The sequence below is a fragment of the Piliocolobus tephrosceles genome, chromosome 8, assembly GCF_002776525.5.
Source record: "Piliocolobus tephrosceles isolate RC106 chromosome 8, ASM277652v3, whole genome shotgun sequence".
Taxonomy (NCBI): domain Eukaryota; kingdom Metazoa; phylum Chordata; class Mammalia; order Primates; family Cercopithecidae; genus Piliocolobus; species Piliocolobus tephrosceles.
Window position 1 is genome coordinate 79,774,645 of NC_045441.1, and position 23,896 is coordinate 79,798,540.

The 23,896-nt window shown below is 41.7% G+C and overlaps 1 protein-coding gene across 4 annotated transcripts in view; it reads right to left on the reverse strand.

Moving 5' to 3' along the window:
* GATAD1 (GATA zinc finger domain containing 1) overlaps nucleotides 1-23,896 on the reverse strand; it is a 62,596-nt gene that overhangs the window by 37,535 nt on the left and 1,165 nt on the right. The window contains exons 2-8 of one of the 4 annotated variants that reach the window (XM_023226744.3): nucleotides 23,563-23,688; nucleotides 21,395-21,454; nucleotides 17,476-17,659; nucleotides 15,521-15,805; nucleotides 14,289-14,326; nucleotides 10,479-10,570; nucleotides 8,868-8,937 (exon numbers count right to left, since the gene is read on the reverse strand). In XM_023226744.3, coding sequence (XP_023082512.1) covers nucleotides 15,615-15,805; nucleotides 17,476-17,659; nucleotides 21,395-21,454; nucleotides 23,563-23,688 — 561 coding nt within the window. In that variant the 3' untranslated portion in view covers nucleotides 8,868-8,937; nucleotides 10,479-10,570; nucleotides 14,289-14,326; nucleotides 15,521-15,614. Of the gene's footprint in view, nucleotides 1-8,867; nucleotides 8,941-8,986; nucleotides 9,091-10,478; nucleotides 10,571-14,288; nucleotides 14,327-15,520; nucleotides 15,806-17,475; nucleotides 17,660-21,394; nucleotides 21,455-23,562; nucleotides 23,689-23,896 lie in introns of those variants that run through there. The other 3 variants (XM_023226742.3, XM_023226746.3, XM_023226745.3) reach the window with 3 other exon arrangements.

Genomic DNA, 23,896 nt, shown 5'->3' on the forward strand with positions numbered 1-23,896 from the left:
AGTTGATGGGTGCAGCACACCAACATGGCACATGTATACATATGTAACCTGCACGTTATGCACATGTACCCTAGAACTTAAAGTATAATAAAAAAAATAATAATAATAATAAATAAATAAATAAATAAATAAATAAATAAATAAATAAAATAATAAGAGATCTTACTGTGTGGACATCTCATGATGTGAACGGCATACTCACTGCTAAAGGAGACTTGTGGCTGTCAGACAACTGTTTACTTAAATATCAGGCTCTATTACTTGAAGGGCCAGTGCTGCGACTGCGCACTTGTGCAACTCTGAACCCAGTCACATTTCCTCCAGACAATGAAGAAAAGACAGAACATAACTGCCAACAAGCAATTGCTCAAACCTATGCTGCTCGAGGGGACTTTTTAGAGGTTCCCTTGACTGATCCCAACCTCAACTTCTATACTGATGGAAGTTCCTTTGTAGAAAAAGGACTTCAAAAAGTAGGGTATACAGTGGTCAGTGACAATGGAATACTTGGAAAGCAATCCCCTCACTCCAGGAACTAGTGCTCAGCTGGCAGAACTAATAGCCCTCACTCAGGCACTAGAATTAGGAGAAGGAAGAAGGGTAAATATATATAGACTCTAAATACACTTACCTAGTCCTCCATGCCCATGCAGCAATATGGAGAGAAAGGGAATTCCTAACTTCCGAGGGAACACCTATCAAACATCAGGAAGCCATTAGGAAATTATCGTTGGCTGTATGGAAACCTAAAGAGGTGGCAGTCTTACACTGCCAGGGTCATCAGAAACGAAAGGAAAGGGAAATAGAAGAGAAGCGCCAAGCGGATATTAAAGCCAAAAGAGCCGCAAGGCAGGATCCTCCAATAGAAATGCTTATAGAAGGATCCCTAGTATAGGGTAATCCCCTCCAGGAAACCAAGCCCCAGTACTCACCAGGAGAAACAGAATGGGGAACTTCACGAGGACACAGTTTTCTCCCCTCAGGATGGCTAGCCACCGAAGAAGGGAAAATACTTTTGCCTGCAGCTAACCAATGGAAATTACTTAAAACCCTTCAACAAACCTTTTACTTAGGCATTGATAGCACCCATCAGATGGCCAAATCATTATTTACTGGACCAGGTCTTTTCAAAACTATCAAGCGGATAGTCAGGGCCTGTGAAGTGTGCCAAAGAAATAATCCCCTGCCTTATTGCCAAGCTCCTTCAGGAGAACAAAGAACAGGCCATTACCCAGGAGAAGACTGGAACTAGATTTTACCCACATGCCCAAATCTCAGGGATTTCAGTATCTACTAGTCTGGGTAGATACTTTGGTTGGGAAGAGGCCTTCCCCTATAGGACAGAAAAGGCCCAAGAGATAATAAAGGCACTAGTTCATGAAATAATTCCCAGATTTGGACTTCCCCGTGGCTTACAGAGTGACAACAGCCCTGGTTTCAAGGCTACAGCAACCCAGGGAGTATCCTAGGCGTTAGGTATACAGTATCACTTACACTGTGCTTGGAGGCCACAGACCTCAGGGAAGGTCGAGAAAATGAACGAAACACTCAAACGACATCTAAAAAAGCTAACCCAGGAAACTCACCTTGCATGGCCTTGTTGCCTATAGTCTTACTAAGAATCTGAAACTCTCTTCAAAAAGCAGGACTTAGCCCATACGATATGCTGTATGGACGGCCCTTCCTAACCAATGATCTTGTGCTTGACCGAGAGACAGCCAACTTAGTTGCAGACATCACCTCCTTAGCCAAATATCAACAAGTTCTTAAAACATTACAAGGAGCCTGTCCCCGAGAAGAGGGAAAGGAACTATTCCACCCTGGTGGTATAGTATTAGTCAAGTCCCTTCCCTCTAATTCCCCATCCCTAGATACATCCTGGGAAGGACCCTACCCAGTCATTTTATCTACTCCAACTGCGGTTAAAGTGGCTGGAGTGGAGTCTTGGATACATCACACTCGAGTCAAACCCTGTATACAGCCAAAGGAACCTGAAAATCCAGGAGACAACGCTAGCTATTCCTGTGAACCTCTAGAGGATTTGCGCTTGCTCTTCAAATGACAACCAGGAGGAAAGTAACTAAAATCGTAAATCCCCATGGCCCTCCCTTATCATATTTTTCTCTTTACTGTTCTCTTACACCCTTTCACTCTCACTGCACCCCCTCCATGCTGCTGTACGACGAAGAGCTCCCCTTACCAAGAGTTTCTATGGAGAATGCAGTGTCCTGGAAATATTGATGCCCCATCGTATAGGAGTTTATCTAAGGGAACCCCCACCTTCACTGCCCACACCCATATGCCCCACAACTGTTATAATGCTGCCACTCTTTGCATGCATGCAAATACTCACTATTGGACAGGAAAAATGATTAATCCTAGTTGTCCTGGAGGACTTGGAGCCACTGTCTGTTGGACTTACTTCACCCATACTGGTATGTCTGATAGGGGTGGAGTTCAAGATCAGGCAAGAGAGAAACACATGAAAGAAGTAATCTCCCAACTGACCCGGGTACATAGCACCTCTAGCCCCTACAAAGGACTAGATCTCTCAAAACTACATGAAACCCTCCGTACCCATACTCGCATGGTAAGCCTATTTAATACCACCCTGACTGGGCTCCATGAGGTCTCAGCCCAGAACCCTACTAACTGTTGGATGTGCCTCCCCCTGCACTTCAGGTCATACATTTCTATCCCTGTACCTGAACAATGGAATAACTTCAGCACAGAAATAAATACCACTTCTGTTTTAGTAGGACCTCTTGTTTCCAAGCTGGAAATAACCCATACCTCAAACCTCACCTGTGTAAATTTTCGTAGTACTATAGACACAACCAACTCCCGATGCATCAGGTGGGTAACTCCTCCCACACGAATAGTCTGCCTACCCTCAGGAATATTTTTTGTCTGTGGTACCTCAGCCTATCGTTGTTTGAATGGCTCTTCAGAATCTATGTGCTTCCTCTCATTCTTAGTGCCCCCTATGACCATCTACACTGAACAAGATTTATACAATTATGTCATACGTAAGCCCCGCAAAAAAAGAGTACCCATTCTTTCTTTTGTTATCAGAGCAGGAGTGCTAGGTGGACTAGGTACTGGCACTGGTGGTATCACAACCTCTACTCAGTTCTACTACAAACTATCTCAAGAACTAAATGGTGACATGGAACGGGTCGCTGACTCCCTGGTCACCTTGTAAGATCAACTCAACTCCCTAGCAGCAGTAGTCCTTCAAAATCGAAGAGCTTTAGACTCGCTAACTGCCGAAAGAGGTGGAACCTGTTTATTTTTAGGGGAAGAATGCTGTTATTATGTTAATCAATCTGGAATCATCAGTGAGAAACTTAAAGAAATTAAAGATCGAATACAACGTAGAACAAAGGAGCTTCAAAACACTGGACCCTGGGGCCTCCTCAGTCAATGGATGCCCTGGATTCTCCCCTTCTTAGGACATCTAGCAGCTATATTGCTACTCCTCTTTGGACCCTGTATCTTTAACCTCCTTGTTAAGTTTGTCTCTTCTAGAATCAAAGCTGTAAAACTACAAATGGAGCCCCAGATGCAGTCCATGACTTAAGTTCTACTGCAGACCCCTGGAGCGGCCTGCTAGCCCATGATCCGACGTTAATGACATCAAAGGCACCCCTCCTGAGGAAATCTCAACTGCACAACCCCTACTATGCCCCAATTCAGCAGGAAGCAGTTAGAGCGGTCATTGGCCAACCTCCCCAATAGCACTTAGGTTTTCCTGTTGAGAGGGGGCACTAAGAGATAGGACTAGCTGGATTTCCTAGGACAACTAAGAATCCCTAAGGCTAGCTGGGAAGGTGACCGCATCCACCTTTAAACAGGGGGCTTGCAACTTAGCTCACACCCAACCAGAGAGCTCACTAAAATGCTAATTAGGCAAAAACAGAAGGTAAAGAAATAGCCAATCATCTCTTGCCTGAGAGCACAGCAGGAGGCACAAGGATCAGGATATAAACCCAGGCATTCAAGCTGGCAACAGCAACCTCCTTTGGGTCCCCTCCCTTTGTATGGGAGCTCTGTTTTCACTCTATTTCACTCTATTAAATCTTGCAACTGCACTCTTCTGGTCCGTGTTTGTTACAGCTCAAGCTGAGCTTTCGCTCGCTGTCCACCACTGCTGTTTGCTGCCATCGCAGACCCGCTGCTGACTCCCATCCCTCTCCCTTACAATAGTAAGCAATTAATTTGGATTTGCGAATTGATCAGTCCAAAGTGGCTGCCAGTTTGAAAATCTCAGGAAGGTACCATATATACTAAGAGAAGCCTTGACATGAGGGCCTAAGCCAAAAGTTGGCCCACATCCTTCCTCTTCTAAATTTAGGATGGGCACTGTAAGGATAAATATGAATTCAAAAGAATAAGTTTAATTCCACCTGTTCAAAATAAGGCAAGAAATTTTCCTCCCTTCCCTCTATGTCAGGTTATTACTTGAGAAAACTTGTATGTACTTTCTCAGTCTCTTTACATATACACATTTTTTTTTTTTTTTTTGAGACAGAGTTTTGCTCTTGTTTCCCAGGCTGGAGTGCAGTGGTGCAATCTCGGCTCACTGCAACCTCTGCCTCCAGAGTCAAGTGATTCTCCTGCCTCAGCCTCCCCAGTAGCTAGGATTACAGGTGCATGTCACCATGCCCGGCTAATTTTTTGTATTTTTAGTAGAGATGGGTTTCACCATGTTGGCCAGGCTGGTTTCCAACTCCTGACCTCAGGTGATCCACCTGCCTCGGCCTCCCAAAGTGCTGGGATTACAGGCATGAGCCACCGTGCCCAGCCTGAAATATATGTATATATATAAATATTTAAAAATTGAATCAGCCTTTTGTCAGCTGTATGACCTAGGAATGTCTTTCCCAAGGACCTGGGAAATGTAAACATCACCAGATGGCATACCTATCTTCCAGTTTCTGTGGGAGGGTAATAACCTAATAATCTTAATGAGTGACTTGCACCAAGCTGTAAAAGTAACTCCTGTTTCCACACTCCCCCAGCCCCAAGAAGTTGATTATCTTAGATAACACAAGTGGTCACATCAATTATCAGGTAAAGTTAGGATGAACTGTGTGACCAATGATGCTGTCAAGTTCTCTTAGTTGAAGACTATTTATCTTGAAAACATACGTGTAATGGGCTGTACCTGCTTGGCTGTATAAAAGGGTGAAATTTCCTTCTGTCTTTATGATCTCTTAGCAAAGTGCCTGTGATGTGCATCACATTCTCATTTAATGTTTATTCATTAATAAAGCTTTTCTTTCTCTACTGCCTTCATGGAGAGGATTTCTGGGTTGAGAGAAGACTTTGTTTTTTAAATTACATTTCCCCAATAGCACCTTCACCCTTTCTTCTAAAATGGCTGGCCGGGTGTGGTGGCTCACGCCTGTAATCACAACCCTTTGGGAGGCCAAGGTGGGAGGACTGTTTGAGGCCAGGAGTTTGGGAACTAGCCTAAGCAATATAGGGAGACCCCGTCTCTTTAAAAAAAAAAAAAAAAAAAAAAAGGCTGGGCATGGTAGTGCACAACTGTGGTCCCAGCTACTCAGGAGGCTGAGGCAGGAGAATCGCTTGAACCTTGGCAGCGGAGGTTGCAGTGAGCAGTGATCACACCAGTGCACTCCAGCCTGGGTGACAGTGCAAGAACCTGTTTCAAAAAAAAAACAAAATAAAATTGCTGTCTTTTTCACTCACACCTTCACTATTCATGGGGAGAAGTGTATAAGGTTTAACAGTCTTTTTGTAATAAACCTCCGCACTTCCACTCAGCTTCTGCTAACCAAGTGGCACATAGAAGTTAGGGTAATTAGAAGTAGAGATGATGTTATGAGAAGTTGAGGTTAAGATCGTAGCTTTTCTTTTTTCTTTTTTTTTTTTTTTTTGAGACCGAGTCTCACTCTGTTGCCCAGGCTTGAGTACAATGGCGCGATCTTGGCTCACTGCAACCTCTGCTGTCCAGGTTGAAGCAATTCTCCTGCCTCAGTCTCTGAGTAGCTGGGATTACAGGGACGTGCCACCACGCCAGGCATATTTTTGTATTTTGAGTAGAGACGAGGTTTCATCACGTTGACCAGACTGGTCTTGAACTCCAGTCCTCAGGTGATCTGCCCGCCTCTGCCTCCCAAAGTGCTGGGATGACAGGCGTGAGCCACTACGCCTGGCAGATTGTAGCTTTTTTGTTTATAGTTGGGTAATTACTTCATGCCAGTCTGTCATGTTTAATAAACAACACAGGTTAGTGATTGGCTTTTTTTTTTTTTTGAGATGGAGTTTCCCTCTTGTCACGCAGGTTAGAGTGCAATGGTGTGATCTTGGCTCACTGCAACCTCCACCTCCCAAGTTCAAGTGATTCTCCTGCCTCAGTCTCCAGAGTAGCTGGGATTACAGGTGCCTGCCACCACACCCGGCTAATTTTTGCATTTTTAGCAGGGACGGGGTTTCACCATGTTGGTCAGGCTGGTCTTGAACTCCTGACCTCAGGTGATCCACCTGCCTCAGCCTCCCAAAGTGCTGGGATTACAGGCGTGAGTCACTGTACCCAGCCTCTTCTTCAACAGAAAAGAAAGAAAATGGAACTATGTAAGTTCAGCTATGTGCAGGGATGCTTTAGAAATAACATTTAGATTTTTAATTTGTATTAGATTCTTTGGACCTAGTACTGTATTTCTCACAGTAGCATTTACTCAATTTCTTTTGGATCCTACGTATGGCAGTTCAGCAGTGACATTTCCATGGTGTTTTCTTAACTTCTTTAGGCCTCATTTTTCCTATCTGTAGAATGAGGTAGTTAGATGGTCTCTAAATCCATATGTCTACAAAGAATATGAATCTTTGAAAAATTGTTTTCTTCATCTGGATCACAAGCCACTATCAATCTATGAGAATCTGCACTGGAGTTGAAGAAACTAGCTTTATTCAGGAAATCAAATTTCATTTGCCTAGAAATGTTCAGCTTACAGTATCTGACATGAACTCTTTGGAAGCTCCTCTATTGCATTATTCTGATGCTCAGGGCATCAACATGCTGGGACACTCCCTTGCCTAACCCCTGTGCCCAGGGGCCCTGCCTGAGGACACTGGCAGGATTCTCTAGCTTGCTCTGAAAAACAATGCCTTTGCTGTAGCCACTCTTCTGGTTGTCCTTTTATAGCCTGTCTACATTTCAGTGATTCCCCTGCAAGCTGAAGCATGCAGCAATTAAAGCAGTTTTTCCATTCTTCTTCATTCCCAAGGCCCTTTCCTAGACTTTCATAATGCAAGACACAAGGACAGACAATTATTATTTCTAGGCTTCGGATATTTGTGCAGAGGACCAGAGTTGAGGAAGGGAGCCTTGACTGTGGTAGGCCTGAATGTGTTCTAATTTTGGACATGACCTCAGAGTGAGCACTGAGGCTGGCCCACAGGCCAGAGACCCACAAACAACATGGCTGCCCGTCTCGCCCACCTGCCTCACACAGTTTGTCCCATAAAAGCATTAAATTAGGAGACAGAAACCAATGGTGCAGAGTTTTGTTACTGCATTGCACATCTCCTGAGCTCTCAAATCCATATTTTCAATTATCTAATGGATACTCAAGTCCAGGAGATGCCTCACAGTCCTCACATTACAAAACAGAATAAACACCTCACATCACTTGCAAATCTCAACCTGGCCTTGTTTACTAACTGGGAGATTTTTAAATCATAAGAATTAAGTAGGATCTTTGCCCATGTATTTTGTAAGATTTTTTCACCTACCACAAAGTTGTACTCAGGTCTTCCTTAATTCATCCTTCTCCCTCAGTCTCTATTTACAACTGGTTATTAAATTCTGTTGACTTTATCTCCTATATATCTATTTTTTTAAGATTATGGTAAAATATGCATAACAAAACTTACAATTTTAACCTTTTTTTGAGACGAAGTCTCGCTCTGCCACCCAGGCTGGAGTACAGTGGCGCAATTTCAACTCACTGCAACCTCTGCCTCCTGGGTTCAAGCAATTCCCAGGCCTTATCCTCCTGGCAGCTGGGACTACAGGCACCCACCACCACACTCGACTAATTTTTGTATTTTTAGTAGAGATGAGGTTTTGCCATATTGGCCAGGCTGGTGTTTAACTCCTGACCTCAACTGATCCACTTGCCTTGGCCTCCCAAAGTGCTGGGATTACAGGCGTGAGCCACCGCACCCAGGCATTAACCTTTTTTTTTGTTTTGTTTTTGAGATGGATTCTCGCTCTGTTGCCCAGGCTGGAGTGCAGTGGCACGATCTCAGCTCACTGCAAGCTCCGCCTCCCGGGTTCATACCATTCTCCTGCCTCAGCCTCCCGAGTAGCTGGGACTACAAGCGCCTGCCACCACACCCAGCTAATTCTTTTTTTTTTTTTTTTGTATTTTTTAGTAGAGACAGGGTTTCACTGTGTTAGCCAGAATGGTCTCAATCTCCTGACCTCATGATCCGCCCGCCTTAACCTCCCAAAGTTCTGGGATTACAGGTGTGAGCCACCGCGTCAGGCCAGCATTAACCATTTTTAAGTGTACAATTTAGCATCATTAAGTACATTCATCACGTTGACTACTCTCACTACCCATTTCCAGAATTTTTTCAAAATCACTCCAAACAGAAACTTTGTACCCACAACACCCCTCTTCCCCCAACCCTGGTAACCTCTAATGTTCTGTCGCTATGACACAATTTGCCTATTCTAGGTAACTAACTCATATAAGTGGAATTATATAATATTTGTCTTTTTAAGTTTGGCTTATTTCCCTTAGCATGTTTTCAAGGTTCACCCTTATAGCATGTATCAGAATTTCATTCCTTCTATGGCTGAATAATATCCCACTGCATGACCTCACCACGTTTTGATCATCCACTCGTCTGCTGATGGGTCCTTGTGTTGTTTCTATCCATCTCTGTCAGCTCGGGCTGCTGTGACAAAATACCGTAGCCTGAGTGGTTTAAACAACACACATTCATTTCTCACAGTTCTGGATGCTGAGAACCCAAGACCAAGGTGCTGGCAGATTTGGGTTCTGGTGAGAGCTCTCTTCCTAGCTGTGGCCACCTTCTGGCTGTCTTCTTACATAGTGAGGAGAGAAAGGAAGGCTTTGGTCTGTTTTCCTCTTCCTAACAGGACACTAATTCCACTATGGGGGCTCCACCCTCATGACTTCATCGAAATCTGATTACCTCCCAAAGGCCCTACTCCCCTAATACCATTGCCTTGGGGGCCAGGGATTTAACATATGAACTTGGGGCATGGTGATCAGGCACACATTCAGCCTGTAACACCATTTAGATTACCATCTTTGGACCTAAACACATATTTTAAAGTTGTATTTTTTCTCTGATTATATAAGTAATGGATGCTAGTAATACAAACTTCAAAATTTTTAAAAGCATAAAGAATATTAAAATGACTATAATTCCAACTATGCTTGTTGACATTTTGTTTGTTCCAGTTTTCTTTATATGCATATGTATGCGTGTGTGTGTGTGTGTGTGTGCGTTTACAAAATCAGAATCATTATATAGTTGTGTCCAGGTTTTATACTAACCATTTTATAAACTTTTTTTGCGTTATTAAAAATTATTTGTAAATGGTATTTCTGATGACTGCACAAAATTCTATTATAAAAATATCAAAATTCATTTTCCTGTTGTTGGACCTTTAGATTGTTTCTGGTTTTTCACAACTTTAAATACTGGAAACAATCTCTTTTTATACTCATTTTTTGGTCCACATTTTAAATCCTCTTAGCATGGATTCTTAGAAATGAAATTACTAGATCAAGAAGTATAAATACTTTTAAGATTATTGATATATACTGCTATTCTAAAAAGCTATGTTAATTTACATCGGCCACCAGCTGGATAGGGTGTTCCTCTGTGCCTCTGAGATGGTCCCTAGTGGTCTCTGCCCTTGGAGTTCACACCCTTGTGTGATCCTGTGCTCACACCGTACCAGGGTTGGTCTGTGTGACCCAACAGCATATGGCAGAAGTGCTGGTATGTCCCTGCTTTCAGATTAGGTTATAGAAAAGATGGTGGCTTCCATCTTGGGTACAACTGCACTTGCGTCTTTCTGTCACGAATCATTTGCTGTGAGCAAACCTGTGGAGGCCCATAGAGAGGAATGGAAGCTTCCTGCCAACAGTCACATGTGGGAGCTGTTTCTCCCGTTTTATTCTTTGCTTTTCAATTTAGTATATACACTTTAAAATAATCCAATCTATCTTTCCCTATGTGATCTCTTTCATTACTTTTTAATTTAAACAATGTATCAAAATACTACATATTCATAGCAAAAAGAAGATGGCCAAATAATTCTAAATAGTTTATAATGAGAAACAGTAGTTCCTTGCCTTTTCTTTCAGTCTCAGCAACTGTTATCAGCCAGAATTTGATTAGAGAAACAGAACCACTAGGAGCGATACAGAACAAGGAATCTATAAAGGCAACTTTACCTTATACAATTGTGGGAGCTTGCTGAACGCTCTGTGTAAAGCTGTTGCTTCTGTGTTTGGTGTCGGGTCCTTAAGTCAGCAGGGCAGGCAGTCTGGAAGGGAAGACAGATTTCAAGTGGAGGACAGGAAAGAAAAACTTGAAGCTACATTAGTCTCTTACCCTCGCCAAATCTCCAATTCAGATGACACAGGCACTCTGCAGAAGACGCTGGTGACCTTTACCACACAGCTAAGCATGCGCCTGGCCCAGGAGTGGCTGAAGCTGAAGGAAGTCACTCCTGAGTTCTTTCCTAGAATCATGATGTGAGTATAGGAAAATAACGAAATCACTGACTTTATTTCCTCAGCTGGTCATTCATCTCCCTTTCAAGGGTTTAAGAACTACTATTTATAAAATATTCCAGATATGTATAGACTAAAAGCCAGTGGTTGTTCACCACCAGTTGGGCAGTATGCAAACAAACGTGTATGTGTGTGTGCTTATTGTAAAAAATTTGGAAAATACTGCTTGTTAGAGAAAATTTGGAAAATACTGCAAAGTATAAAGCTGAAAAAAGTAGCTGTAGAAAACCTCTGTTGACATGTTAAAATTCTGGAGGCATTTCTGTCTTTGTTTTTTGTTTTGTTTTGAGACAAGGTCTCGCTTCTATCACCCAGGCTGGAGTGGTGGCACGATCATGGGTCACTGCAGCTCAAGTGATCCTCCACTTCAGTCTCCTAAAGTGCTGGGATTACAGGCATGAGCTACTGTGCCTGGGCTCCTCCCATCTTTTATAAAAGATGCTTCTTGTTTGCAGAATTGCTATCATACAGTTCTACATTCTGCCTTTTTTTCTCTTATTTATTGTGAACCTTTCCGTTATTACTAGCAATCTTCCTCGTGGGTCACCATTAAGAGGTGTTTAAATAAATTACCATGCATTTGTGTATCTGACCCAATAATTAATGGCCCACCTCTTGTGGGTCATTTGGGTTCCTTCTCCTTGCAACAGACCTTCTCCTGGCTTATGTTTCCTGGGTGTAGGAGGTACACCCTCCTACCAAAGGTATGGCTCACACACCTGGTATGAAGTAAACAGCACAGTTCTTCAAACATGTCCAGGGCAGCCAGACAAAATCCACAAAAATGCCTCTCCCTTTTCTGGGCATGACAGAAACTTCATTCTAAGCTTGTGCAATGTTTATATGTAGACACAACACACATGCATGTGTATAAAGCAAATACATACATTTCCCTCTATTGTTCATTTGATTTCACCTACTTATGACTGAAATGGAAAACTTATTAGGCCTGGAAGTCTTTCACAGCCGGGAACTGGAATGGTTTGGGATGATTTCTTTCAAATGCTCATGTTAAGCTTTATTTGTCTTAAGAGAATTATTTAAAACTCATCTTAAAAACATCTTGTTTAAAACAATCTTAAAAACAATCTAATACTAGCCCAGAATATAACAATCTAAGTTTTACTTGACTATTCACAATGTAAAAGTTTCAGCCAAAGTTAATATGAATTAATAACTAAAATATCAACAAGCATTTTAGTTAACAGTATCTAATTCAGACCCTACACTCAGCATCTCCCATAAGCAAGAACCTGGGTTAGGTTATGTGGAAGTTACAGAGATGAGTAAATAAAACACAGCATCCCTGCCCTACAAGGAACAAAGGGATAGGAGTGATGATGGAAGTAGAAACTTAAATGTGATCACAACAGGATAGAGATTGATTTCAAAAAGCCATGGGAATCTGAAAAGGTCTCAAAGAAAGAATCTGAAGGCATTAAGAAAGGTCTTTGGAAGGTAGAATTGGACAGAACAGTATGAACAAGGGCTCAGAGCCAGAAAAATTAGGCAGGTATACGGGGGAAACATTTTAGGGGTAATGAGGAGATAGGGCTGGGAACACAGACCAGGGCCATATCAGGTTCGGCCTCAGCAGAGAAATGTAAGCAATGGGAACCAGTGCACTGGGTGAAATTCAATCTTTATTTTAAAAGATGGTACACAACCATCTACCAGTTTATAAACAGATGGTCAATTTATAGATTTTTAAAAGTCTACATTTTAATATTTTACATTGTGTTCATTTTATTAGCCATTTCTTGATTTTCCCAAAATCTATTACTTATTAATGATGAATCTATCTACTCTAATTTTTTTTTTTTTCAGATGAATTCATGCCCTGTCGCCCAGGCTGGAGTGCAGTGGCGTGATCTCAGCTCACTGCAGCCTCTGCCTCCCGAGTTCCAGTGATTCTCCTGCCTCAGTCTCCCGAGTAGACTAGGTGGGATTATAGGCGCACACCACCACGCCCGGCTAATTTTTGTATTTTTAGTAGAGACTGGGTTTCACCATGTTGACCAGGCTGGTCTCAAGCTCCTGACCTCAGGCGATCCTCCTGCCTCGGCCTTCCAAAGTGCTGGGATTACAAGCGTGAGCCACTGTGCCTGGCCTCTACTCCAAATTCTAAGTACTATACTGTTTTGGTTTTAAACACCATTTTTGGTTACATAGCCCCATTTAAATTGTTTAAATGAAATAAATACATCCAAAGTAAATACACTGTGAAAAATACATTTTAATCCAAAAGTTTTGAATATTAGCACTTAGAAAGTCATTTACAATCAATTTTACTATAACCTTTGTGAATAAAGAGATCATCATGTACGTGTAGCTACCTACAGTTGTTTCTTTCCAACTCACAAACCATAACTATGTGGGAAAAGGGTAAGAGTTAAAGCCGCTGCAGTTCAAAATCATTACAATAAACTTAGATTCTGCAAATTTTCCTAGGGTTGAAAAATGCTGGTTAAATCAGGACAGAAGCGGAGGCAAGTGAGTGTACCCACTCCTCCCCCATTTTACATGTTGCTCCCTTACTTAACTGGCAAAAACCTGTACCTGAATTCTAGACAATTTCATATACAACAGGCCTCTTATTACGGGTCCACAGCAGATGGTTTAGGGTAGATGTTTTCAAGATATCAATGCTAATGGCCTACCAACGACTTTCATGACTTCCCAATCTTCATTTTAATGGTAGTCAAGAAACTATCAAGCGGGATGCCTGATCTCAACATGTTTCCTCTGTGGCTTTGGTGAAGCTGACTATCTGTAGTATAAAATCTTATGGTTTGATCGGAAGTCTTGTTTTTGACTAGAAACAGTAAAGAGCAGCTTTATTAAGATCAATGGAATCGTTCTGAATGCCTGTTTGCTACAGAAGGATTAAATTAAAGTTGTTTTCTTTTTTTTTTTTTGAGACAGAGTCTTGCGCTATCACCCAGGCTGGAGTGCAGTGGCGCAATCTCAGCTTACTGCAACCTCCACCTCCCGAGTTCAAGCAATTCTCCCGCCTCAGCCTCCCGACTAGCTGGGATTACAGGCCTGCACCATAACACCCAACTAATTTTTCTATTTTTAGTAGAGACAGGGTTTCATCATGTTGGCCGGGTGGGTCCTGAACTCCTGACCTCAAGTGATCCATCCACTCAGGCCTCCCAAAGTGCTGGGATTACAGGCGCGAGCCACTGCGCCTAGCCTAGATGAAAGTTTTTAAAAGCCTGGGCTAGTAAAATCATCCACCAATCACTTTTCTTATGGTTAAAGCAGCAAAAAGCTGTCACAGCATTTTTGAGATAAGAACATAAGGCTTGTATGGCTTTATGATAGATACTGTTAGTCATTTTATTTGATTAAGCCCTTGGTCAGTCATCTATACCTTAATTAATACTTTGTTCTTATAGAAAAATATAAAATGTCCATTTTATGAGTTTCTAGAAATAAATAATGGAGAAAAATGGATACTACCTGTTCCTAATGGTCTCTCTGGAAATTACAGCTTTTGCCTAGGAAGATACACATATAGAATATCATTTAAGTTCAAAATATATTTCATTACATTCTATCCCTTTTAATTTTTTGTTTTCTTGAGACTGAGTCTTGCTCTGTCACCCCGGCTGGAATGCAGTGGCACGATCTCAGCTCACTGCAACCTTCACCTACTGGGTTCAACCAAGTCTCCTGCCTCAGCCTCCCGAGTAGCTGGGACTACAGGTGTGCACCACCATGCCTGGCTAATTTTTATATTTTTAGTAGAGACAGGGTTTCACCATGCTGGCCAGGTTGGTCTTGAACTCCCAACCTCAGGTGATCCATCTGCCTCAGCCTCCCAAAGTGCTGGGATTAAAGGCGTGAGCCACTGTGCCCAGCCTTTTTTTTTTTTTTTCCGAGACAGGTCTCACTCTGTTGCCCAGGCTGGAGCACAGCAGCACAATCTTGGCTCATTGCAACCTCTGCCTCCTGGGTTGTGATTCTCCTGCCTCAGCCTCCCAAAGATCTGGGATTACAGGCAAATGCCACTACATCTAGCTAATTTTTGTATTTTTAGTAGAGACAGGGTTTCGCCATGTTGGCCAAGCTGGTCCCGAACTCCTGACCTCAGGCAATCCACTTCCTGACCTCAGGTGATCTGCCTGCCTCAGCATCCAAAAGTGCTGGGATTAGAGGCATAAGCTACTGTGCCTGGCCCTATCCCTTTTAATTTTCTATGTAACCAGTAATAAATAATCTAATGATTACTAGGTAGTAGAAAAAAACTTTTTGGTCATTTTTCCAGCTAAGAATTTCATTTAAAGATACCTATGACATATCTTGTGGTACTAAGAAGATTAGAGAACTGGAAATCCAGTTTTTTTGTGATTTTTTTAAGAGACAGAATCTTGGCCGGGCGCGGTGGCTCACGCCTGTAATCCCAGCACTTTGTGATCACGAGGCGGGTGGATCACAAGGTCAGGAGATCGAGACCATACTGGCTAACACAGTGAAACCCCATCTCTACTAAAAATACAAAAAAATTGACCGGGCGTGGTGGCGGGCGCCTGTAGTCCCAGCTACTTGGGAGGCTGAGGCAGAATGGTGTGAACCCGGGAAGCAGAGCTTGCAGTGAGCCAAGTTTGCGCCACTGAACTCCAGTCTGGGCGACAGAGCGAGACTCCATCTCAAAAAAAAAAAAAAAAAAAGAAAGAGAGACAGAATCTCACTTCATTGCCCAGCCTGGAGAACAGTGGTGCAATAGCTGGGACTACAGGCGTGAGCCACCACACCAGGCCTGGAAATCCAGTTTTAATTTGTGAACTACAAATGGTTGGCAACTGTTTCCTTAATTGTTATTGCAGGAGTAGGCCCAACATGAGTCCATATGTAGCCCTTCTCTGGTCTGGTGGGAACTGTGGGAAATGGTGATGACCGTGACTTGAAATACTCAGAAGGTGCATGACAAACAAATTCCAAGTATTCCATCTTCCTTGGAAGATCTTCCTCTGGCCCTGGAAGGCAGCCAAGGGAAAGGTTAAATACATTTTTGACCATATACATCATTTTCATAAGATGTTAAAATTTCTAGACACTGGGAGAGACCGCTTTGGGAGCAACCTGGCATTAGCCCTTGAAACATGCAGTACTTTGAAATTATTCTTAATCATTTTTTCTTCTTTAATGGCTTAAAGAATATGGAATTCTCCCAAAAACAGTGATTGAACACTTGCATCATGTTTATTTTGTACCCACACTGTTGTAAGTTTACACATATCAATACCTTCATTCCTCACAGCAACCTTCTGAGGTAGGCATTATTATTATTCCCATTTTACATATGAGGAAAGTGAGGCAAGAGAAACTAAGAAATTTGCCAAAGTCACATGGCTGGTAAATGGCAGGCTGTGAACCCAGACACTCTGGCTCCAGAACTGGTGTTCTAACCTCACGCCATGCTGCCTCACTGTAGGACAAGGATGCATATCAGAATCTGGGGATTAGAAAGAGGAGGCAGTAGAGGAATCCCGAAGGTGATACATCACTGCCTCTGCTGGGATCCTGACCCACAGATACGGTAAATAAAAGTTCTATGTACTTATAAGCAGAAGGCTAGAACTGTTTGGTAACGTATCAAACTTGACATGTAGGTGAGAATAACCTGGAGGTTGTCCCTGGAGTTCTCTTCAAAAAAATATTTATGCTTGTTCTCAGGATGCAAAAGTAATGATGCATGCTCGTTGCAGAAAGATTAAAAAGTCTGAAGTAACTTGAAAAATCTGAAAACTTTTAAAATTGTATTGATCAGTAAATTCTTGTGAGTCTATGTCAAAACTGTTTTGGCAGCTATGAAATTAACAAAAGCACAGCAGTTGCCATTTCAACTATCAGCCTTTATGCTATAAAGGCCTAGGATGACATGTGTAGCATGCAGAGGTATACATACTGAGAATTTGCAAGTATGGGATAACTGGGATAGTTCTTTTCTAAATTATTTTTGAACAGGTTTGTATAAATAAGTAACCTAAATAACCTAGTTCCTGAGCAATAAATTATTGTAGTACAGTTTAACCCTGGGTCACTCTAAAAAAATCTTATCCGTATCACTTCTTAGTAGATGCACATTGCTCTAACTCAAAATAACTGATAGCACTCAAACTCCAGCTACATAAAATGCCTCATATTTTCTATAAAGCTCTCTAATTTTTTTGTACTTAATTATACTCATGCTTTTTTTTATTATGGACTGAACTGCATCCCCCCCCATCCTCCAAATTCATATGTTGAAGCCCTAATCCCCATGTGATGGTACTTGGAGATCAGACCTTTAGGGAGGCAATTAAGGTTAAATGAAACCATAAGGGTGGGGCCCTCATCTGACAGAAATGGTGTCCTTATAAGAAGAGACACCAAAGAACTCTCTTTCCATGAAAGGCCATGTGAGGACACAGCAAGAAGGTGGCTATTTACAAGCCAGGAAGAAAACCCTCCCCAGAAATCCATGTTACCAGCACCTTGATGTTGGACTTCAGCCTCCAAAACTGTGAGAAAGTGACTTTCTGGTGTTTAAGCCACTCAGTCTGTGATATTTTGTCCTGACAGCCCAAGCTGACTAACACACTTTTTTACATAATATTGGAGAGTTAACCAAGTTAAAGAACCTCGTGCCATTTGTCAAACTTGCCTATGATATAGGAGGCGGGATCAAATTGGTCTCTGGGGCTAGAGAGGGTAGGAATGAGCCACGTCAGTGCTGCACTCTTCTCGCAATACTGGTCCTGGATAAAACCTCTGATTTGAGCGTAGTAGGGCTTTCCATCTTGTTCATCAATCACAGAAACAACATCACCAATTTGGTAATATACTCCCTGGGTGAAAGAGAAGATAATCCCACATTGAAAATAAAAATAGAACACCACAGCTATGAATGAACCTTAATAGGTAAGCAAGTTTTCAAAGTGGTCAATAAAAGGTGTTCAAGATGGTCTAATGTACCAATGTTTATATGTTTGGTGCCAATTCTAAAGTTGTTTCACTTTTGAATGAAAATTATACATACACATTTGAGGGTGCATATATGACAGCTGACATCTGGAAAAAACATTTATTCATAAACTACTTTGATTTTATATTGCTATAATACTATCCCTACTTTTTAAAAAAACAGATTTTATTTTTTACAGAGGTTTTAAGTTTACAGTAAAATTGAGCAGTAGAAGAGAGATTTCCCATAGACTCCCTGCCCCCACACATGCACATCCTCCCCTATTATCAATAACCCCTCCCACCACTGGAGTGGTATACTTGTTACACGGAAGAACCTACACTGACACAGCATCATCAAAGACCAGAGTTCACATTAGGGTTCACTCTTGGTGCTGTGTATTCTATGGGGTTGGGCAAATGAATAATGACATGTAACCACCATTATAGTATCATACAAAGACAGTATTAATCGTTTCACTGCCCTAAAAATCCTCTGTGCTCCGTACTGTCCCTACTTTGTTAGCCACAGTCATGAAGTGGTAGTAAGGTTAAACGGCTTGCTGAAAGTCATAAAGACTGCAGCTGAAGCTCCTACGTCAGCTCAGTAGTCTTTCTCTGTACTGTGTTGAAAATCAATGCTGATTTAATAAGAATGCATTCTACATGCCACCCTCCCCAACCATCCATTCAAAGAAAATAGATACCATGAATTCAAACCAAAACAAATTCAAACCAAAAATAATCTTTGGATTATAGTCTTCAGGATATGTTTACCTCAACCTATTGTACATCTCCTAGACTCACTGCTGCCTTTCTCTTCCACTCTCAGTTGAGTTTTATATCCTTCCACAACAGAACTACTAGTACTTCTGGAATTCAAGGCTTTGTGTCTCATTCATTTCTGTTCCACTTTATACCCAACTAACTAATGTGTACATGTCCTGTGTTAAATCCTCCCTATGACTCTATTATCCATCCTATGTCCTCTTTCCTGGGTCTTGAGCTGGAAATAACCTCTCCTCTAAACACCCATAATGGTTGATCCAAATCTTCATGACATCCAGCACCTCCTTAAGTGGGTGTAGTTTTCTCGGTGGGATATACTGTCCTTGACATGGGAACAGTGTAATTAATTGCTGCTTCCCTTCAAACAGGGACTTGACAGCAGGTAAACCTGCAGGAATGTGTACCTCAACTATAAAAACACTTCTGAGGAAATATTTCCAGTAACGGAACTGTAACATAGCACCTGATAGGCCAGGAGTTTTTTCCTGGTGGACCCTTTATCCAAGTGTCTGAGGGTGGCTGTTTCATCCGGGTCACTATGGATGGGTCTGGTCTATGCAGGCCACAGTCTGTTACTTGCTAGTTCCTACCCATCAACAGCTGGCCCTTCCTCCCAGTCATTAGTCCAAAGTTATTTATCATATAGTTTGCATTTATGGTTCGCTTTGTCCACATGTATAATCAATATTCCCAAATTCTAAATGAGAATACTTGCTTATCATAGGCTTATCATGCATATCACAGCATACTCAAATGTATGCTGAATGAATATGAATCCAAAACATCTGCTTTCATAGTCATAGTGTGAAGGCAGAAATGCAAAGTAAAGACAATGTCTTAGTGAAAGATTCCAGTAGTAGGCAGTGCCTGGCACACAGTAGGTATTTATTAATATGTGCTGTGTTGTGTACATATATATAACTCCAAACAGGACTAAGTCACTGATCTGAGTAGTCTCCTCATTTGCTGACAGGATTCAAGGTTTCTGGTGGAGAAAAGGGATCCACAAGAGAACAGCACTAGCTTAGGCATCACCAGACCTGAGTTAATGGAGTTGTTCTGCCACCGCCATGCTCCAAGGAGGCCACTCAGCCGTTCTGGGTCTTGGGTTGTCACACTCTTGACCGTTGACCCCAGTGGCTCCCACTCAGGCTCCTCTTGCATGCCTGATCTGGGCTCTAGCTCAGTGGCTGGCAGTGACCTCTTGAACTTGCCACCATGGTGCTGCCTGCCAGTGGCACTGTTGTGACAGCCCCCACAATACTGGGCATTTGCAACATTGCTTGACTACTTTGTAGGATTATTGTCCTTACCATTTAATAAACATGGGTGGCAGACAACAATACGAAAGTACAGTCAGTCACAATAACAGGTCCCACACGCCTTTCCAGGAGACACACAAGGAAATCATTAGCACACTAAACCAGTAGCTCAACAAGCTGCTTCTGGCCTTAATCTGTAAACTGTGAAGGTAATGCACAAATATGAAGATATGATAACTCCTACTATTCATTGAGTGCTTCCTCTGCTAAGTGCTTAACACATATGATTTCACTTGACCCACTCAGGTAGAAACTATTTACAATTCCTATTTTAGAGATGAGACATCAGAGAGGTTGGTCCTCATCACATAGCTAGTCACTTGCTAAAGTTATAGAGCCAGGAATTATGCTCTAGGCTTAAGCTCTGGTATGAGACTGCCTCACTCCATGACTTGTTGGCTATGTGATCTTGGACAAGTTAATTAACCTCGCTGTGCCTCAATCTTCTCATCCAGAAAATGGGGATAGTAGTATCCACCTCATAGGGTGAACTGAATGAAATAAAGCATGCAAAATGCTCAGTCACTGATACATAGCAACTGTTTGCTAAACTTTAGATATTTTATGAACAATGTATTAAATGTTGGAAAAACAAGAGACATGTTTGCCTGTATACAGACTTCTTTTGTTGTTGGTTTTTCCCAGTTCTGCTGAGGAATGCCAGTGTAACCCTGTGGGGAAGAACAGGCTTCGACTATATAGATTGCGGGCTTTAAAAAAAGTATACTTAAGGTCATAATCACTTGAGTTTCTCAGTCCACCTGGGTCAAGTATAAAGCACTAACTCACACCACTGTCCCCTAAATGACAGTTCAGATTCCAAAGCACCAAATAGCCTTCAATGGTTGCTGCCTGTGCCGTGCCAGGCCTGCCGAGCCTTGGGGGGGTCTATGTTCTAATTCCTTTCCTAAGACCTCTGGTTTAAACACAACAATCTGTCACTTCTCTCACTGAGGTATCAGATGTCCATGGACTTTGGCTGTAGGAAACCTGACCTCCTCATTCTTTTATCAAAACATCTTGGAATTCCTCTCACCATGGATTTCTAATAGGTGTTAATCCTCACTACTGCCCTTACTCAGCTCAACTCCACTTAAAGGCATTTTAGAACCTCTGGGCCTACTCTACCCATCTGACACCACAGTCTACAACCTGTACTAGTCCAAATCCTGCCTCTGTCCTTCTCGTTCTTCAATGCCATCACACTAATGGCTCACTCTTCCATGGCTCCACACTACACAATCAGCATTCTAAGAACAATTCCTATAATCTACACTAAAAAACAATACTTACGATCCTCACATCGTATGTCAGTAGGCGCCTTCTCCTCCCACTTCAGCTCTAGATGAGATGTTTGAATAACAGTCACTCATGGGGGAAAATAGTTAAGAAGGGAACAAAAAGTATAATCACACCTTAAACAAATAAAGAGGAGAACTAATCCAACATTTTAGTGGCACATTACCCACTAGGCCCAACTCTTCCTTCAGTAACTCTACAAAAGCTTACCTTGTAGAAGATTGATTCTGCAGTGATTATAGTGGAAACCGACTCAGGAGCTTTGATGGGCTATGAAAATACAAAACACGTTAGCACATTCATAGTATGTATGTGTGTACAGGTATTTTCCCAGCCCTATGAGAGTTCTATAATTTGAGAAATACTAAACTACTGTTTGGTGACAAGAACTGCAATAAAAAGATAAACAATTATCTGAATGTTGTGGCAAAGCAGTCTATTTCCACTGCAGTTTCTGCTACTATTAGCTTAAAAATTGCTGAGACAAAGAACAAGCTTCGATTATGCTGCTGAGATCTAATGCAAAGTCCTCTCAGAGCTTCACTACACATAAACATTCCAGTTATAAAAATGTACCTGCTCTAATAGCCTGAGCATGACAGAATGCAAGTAATAAAAAATGCACAGATGAATACAAAGTGAAAAAGTGTCTCCTTGAAGACATTTTCCAATTCAACTATTTAGCCATAATACTCAATGTCGGTTTTCTAGCAAGCTGGAACTAAGGCTTTAGAAACTTTGAGTTCTTAGTAATTTGCTACCATCCAACCATTTTTGAAATCCCTACTAAAGCTTTAATACGTACTTTTATGCCACAACATAGAAAGTAGGCCTCCCCAGATGTGTCTTGCTTAGTAACATTGAAGGGTTGCAGACAAACGATAATGAATTAATTGCTGAGAACATGGTATACTACACTTAAAAGGAAAAAAATGTGCAAATAAGATATTTTGCATAATCAACAAATGCCTCCATTAACTAAATTATAAAAATCTCAAATAAATTAGAAGCAACTACTCTGAATAAGAAAATACTTTGGGGAAGGGAACATCACACACTGGGGTCCATCGGAGATGGGGGGCAAGGGGAGGGAGAGCATTAGGACAAGTATCTAATGCACGTGGGCCTTAAAACCTAGATGATGGGTTGACAGGTGCAGCAAACCACCATGGCACATGTATACCTATGTAACAAACCTGCACGTCCTGCACATGTATCCGAGAATTTAAAGTAAAATTTTAAAAAATTAATTAAATTAAATTACATTAAAAAAAGAAAATAGTCTGCCATCTGCATAAGTCTAATGCAGGGTCCCTTTGTGTTTTAGAAATAAATATGCCCAACTTCAAAAATGTCTTTACGGGTAAGTGAAACATTCCTGTTCTGAAAGAAAAGAATACCATACTGAGACTTAAAAAAATAGTCCATAGGCCGGGCACGGTGGCTGAAGCCTGTAATCCCAGCACTTTGGGAGGCCGAGACGGGCGGATCACGAGGTCAGGAGATCGAGACCATCCTGGCTAACACGGTGAAACCCCGTCTCTACTAAAAATACAAAAACTAGCTGGGCGAGGTGGTGGGCGCCTGTAGTCTCAGCTACTCAGGAGGCTGAGGCAGGAGAATGGCCTAAACCCGGGAGGCGGAGCTTGCAGTGAGCTGAGATCTGGCCACTGCACTCCAGTCCGCGACAGAGCAAGACTCCACCTCAAAAAAAAAAAAAAAAAAAAAAATAGTCCATAATGCACTGTCCATTGTGTTTGAACATTATCCCTTGCTTATAAAAACTGATAATTTAATTGCAATAAAAATATGCTTTCACCTATTTCCAGCACAGGTCTCTCAACAATGTCTTTTCTTAGAGCAGAAGAGATAAGGCTTAGCAGAATTTTTGACTCATATTCATCAAATACATCATCATCATAAGTCAGTAAGATATATTTTCTGGGGCTTTAATAACAAATAAATATGCAAATGATGAGTTCTAGTGTTAATATTTAGATTTTTAAAGAATGAAAAAAAAAGTTTTCTTAGTGTACCTGGCCATATCAAGAACCATAATCTCTCCTCTTCCTTTCCATAGAGAACCCCAAAAAATGGGCTCAAAGCTGATGTTTCTTTTAAACCCATATTTTATATTTTCCAGGGGAAAAAAATAAAAGCTAAAAAAAAAAAAAAAAAGGAAACAGTATTATTAACTTTAAAAATAGTGAGCCTCCTGCAACAGAGCTCATTCCCTTTTTGGGAGTCTGGACCACTGCCCAGAATACTAAGGAAGGGCTACCAAGGGCAGAGTCCAAGTTCAATGGTGAGAAATGAAGGCAGTGGCAGGATACACACAACATCATTACAGTAAAAGGCACTGTCCACAAATATCTTACATTTTTCAATTTAAATATATGTCTTCTCCCTTTTCCTTTGGTGGAAACTTTCTTCTCAGCAGCCGGAGCAGATTTGTATTTAGTGTTTCTGAGCCGAGCAGACCTCCTGTGAATTTCCTGCTTACTCTGTTACACAAACAAATTAAAGAACAGGGAAAGAAGTAAAAAGTGTATAAAGGTTGCAATACAATCATCTTACAAGGATCCCTCACTATGTACTTTATAGGAGTATTTAACAATTAAGAGTGCGCCTTTGCTTTTCAACAGAGGTAATTTCAGCAACTGGGCTAAGTAAAACCGGAAGTTCAGCACAGGAATCTCGGAGCTCTCTGGA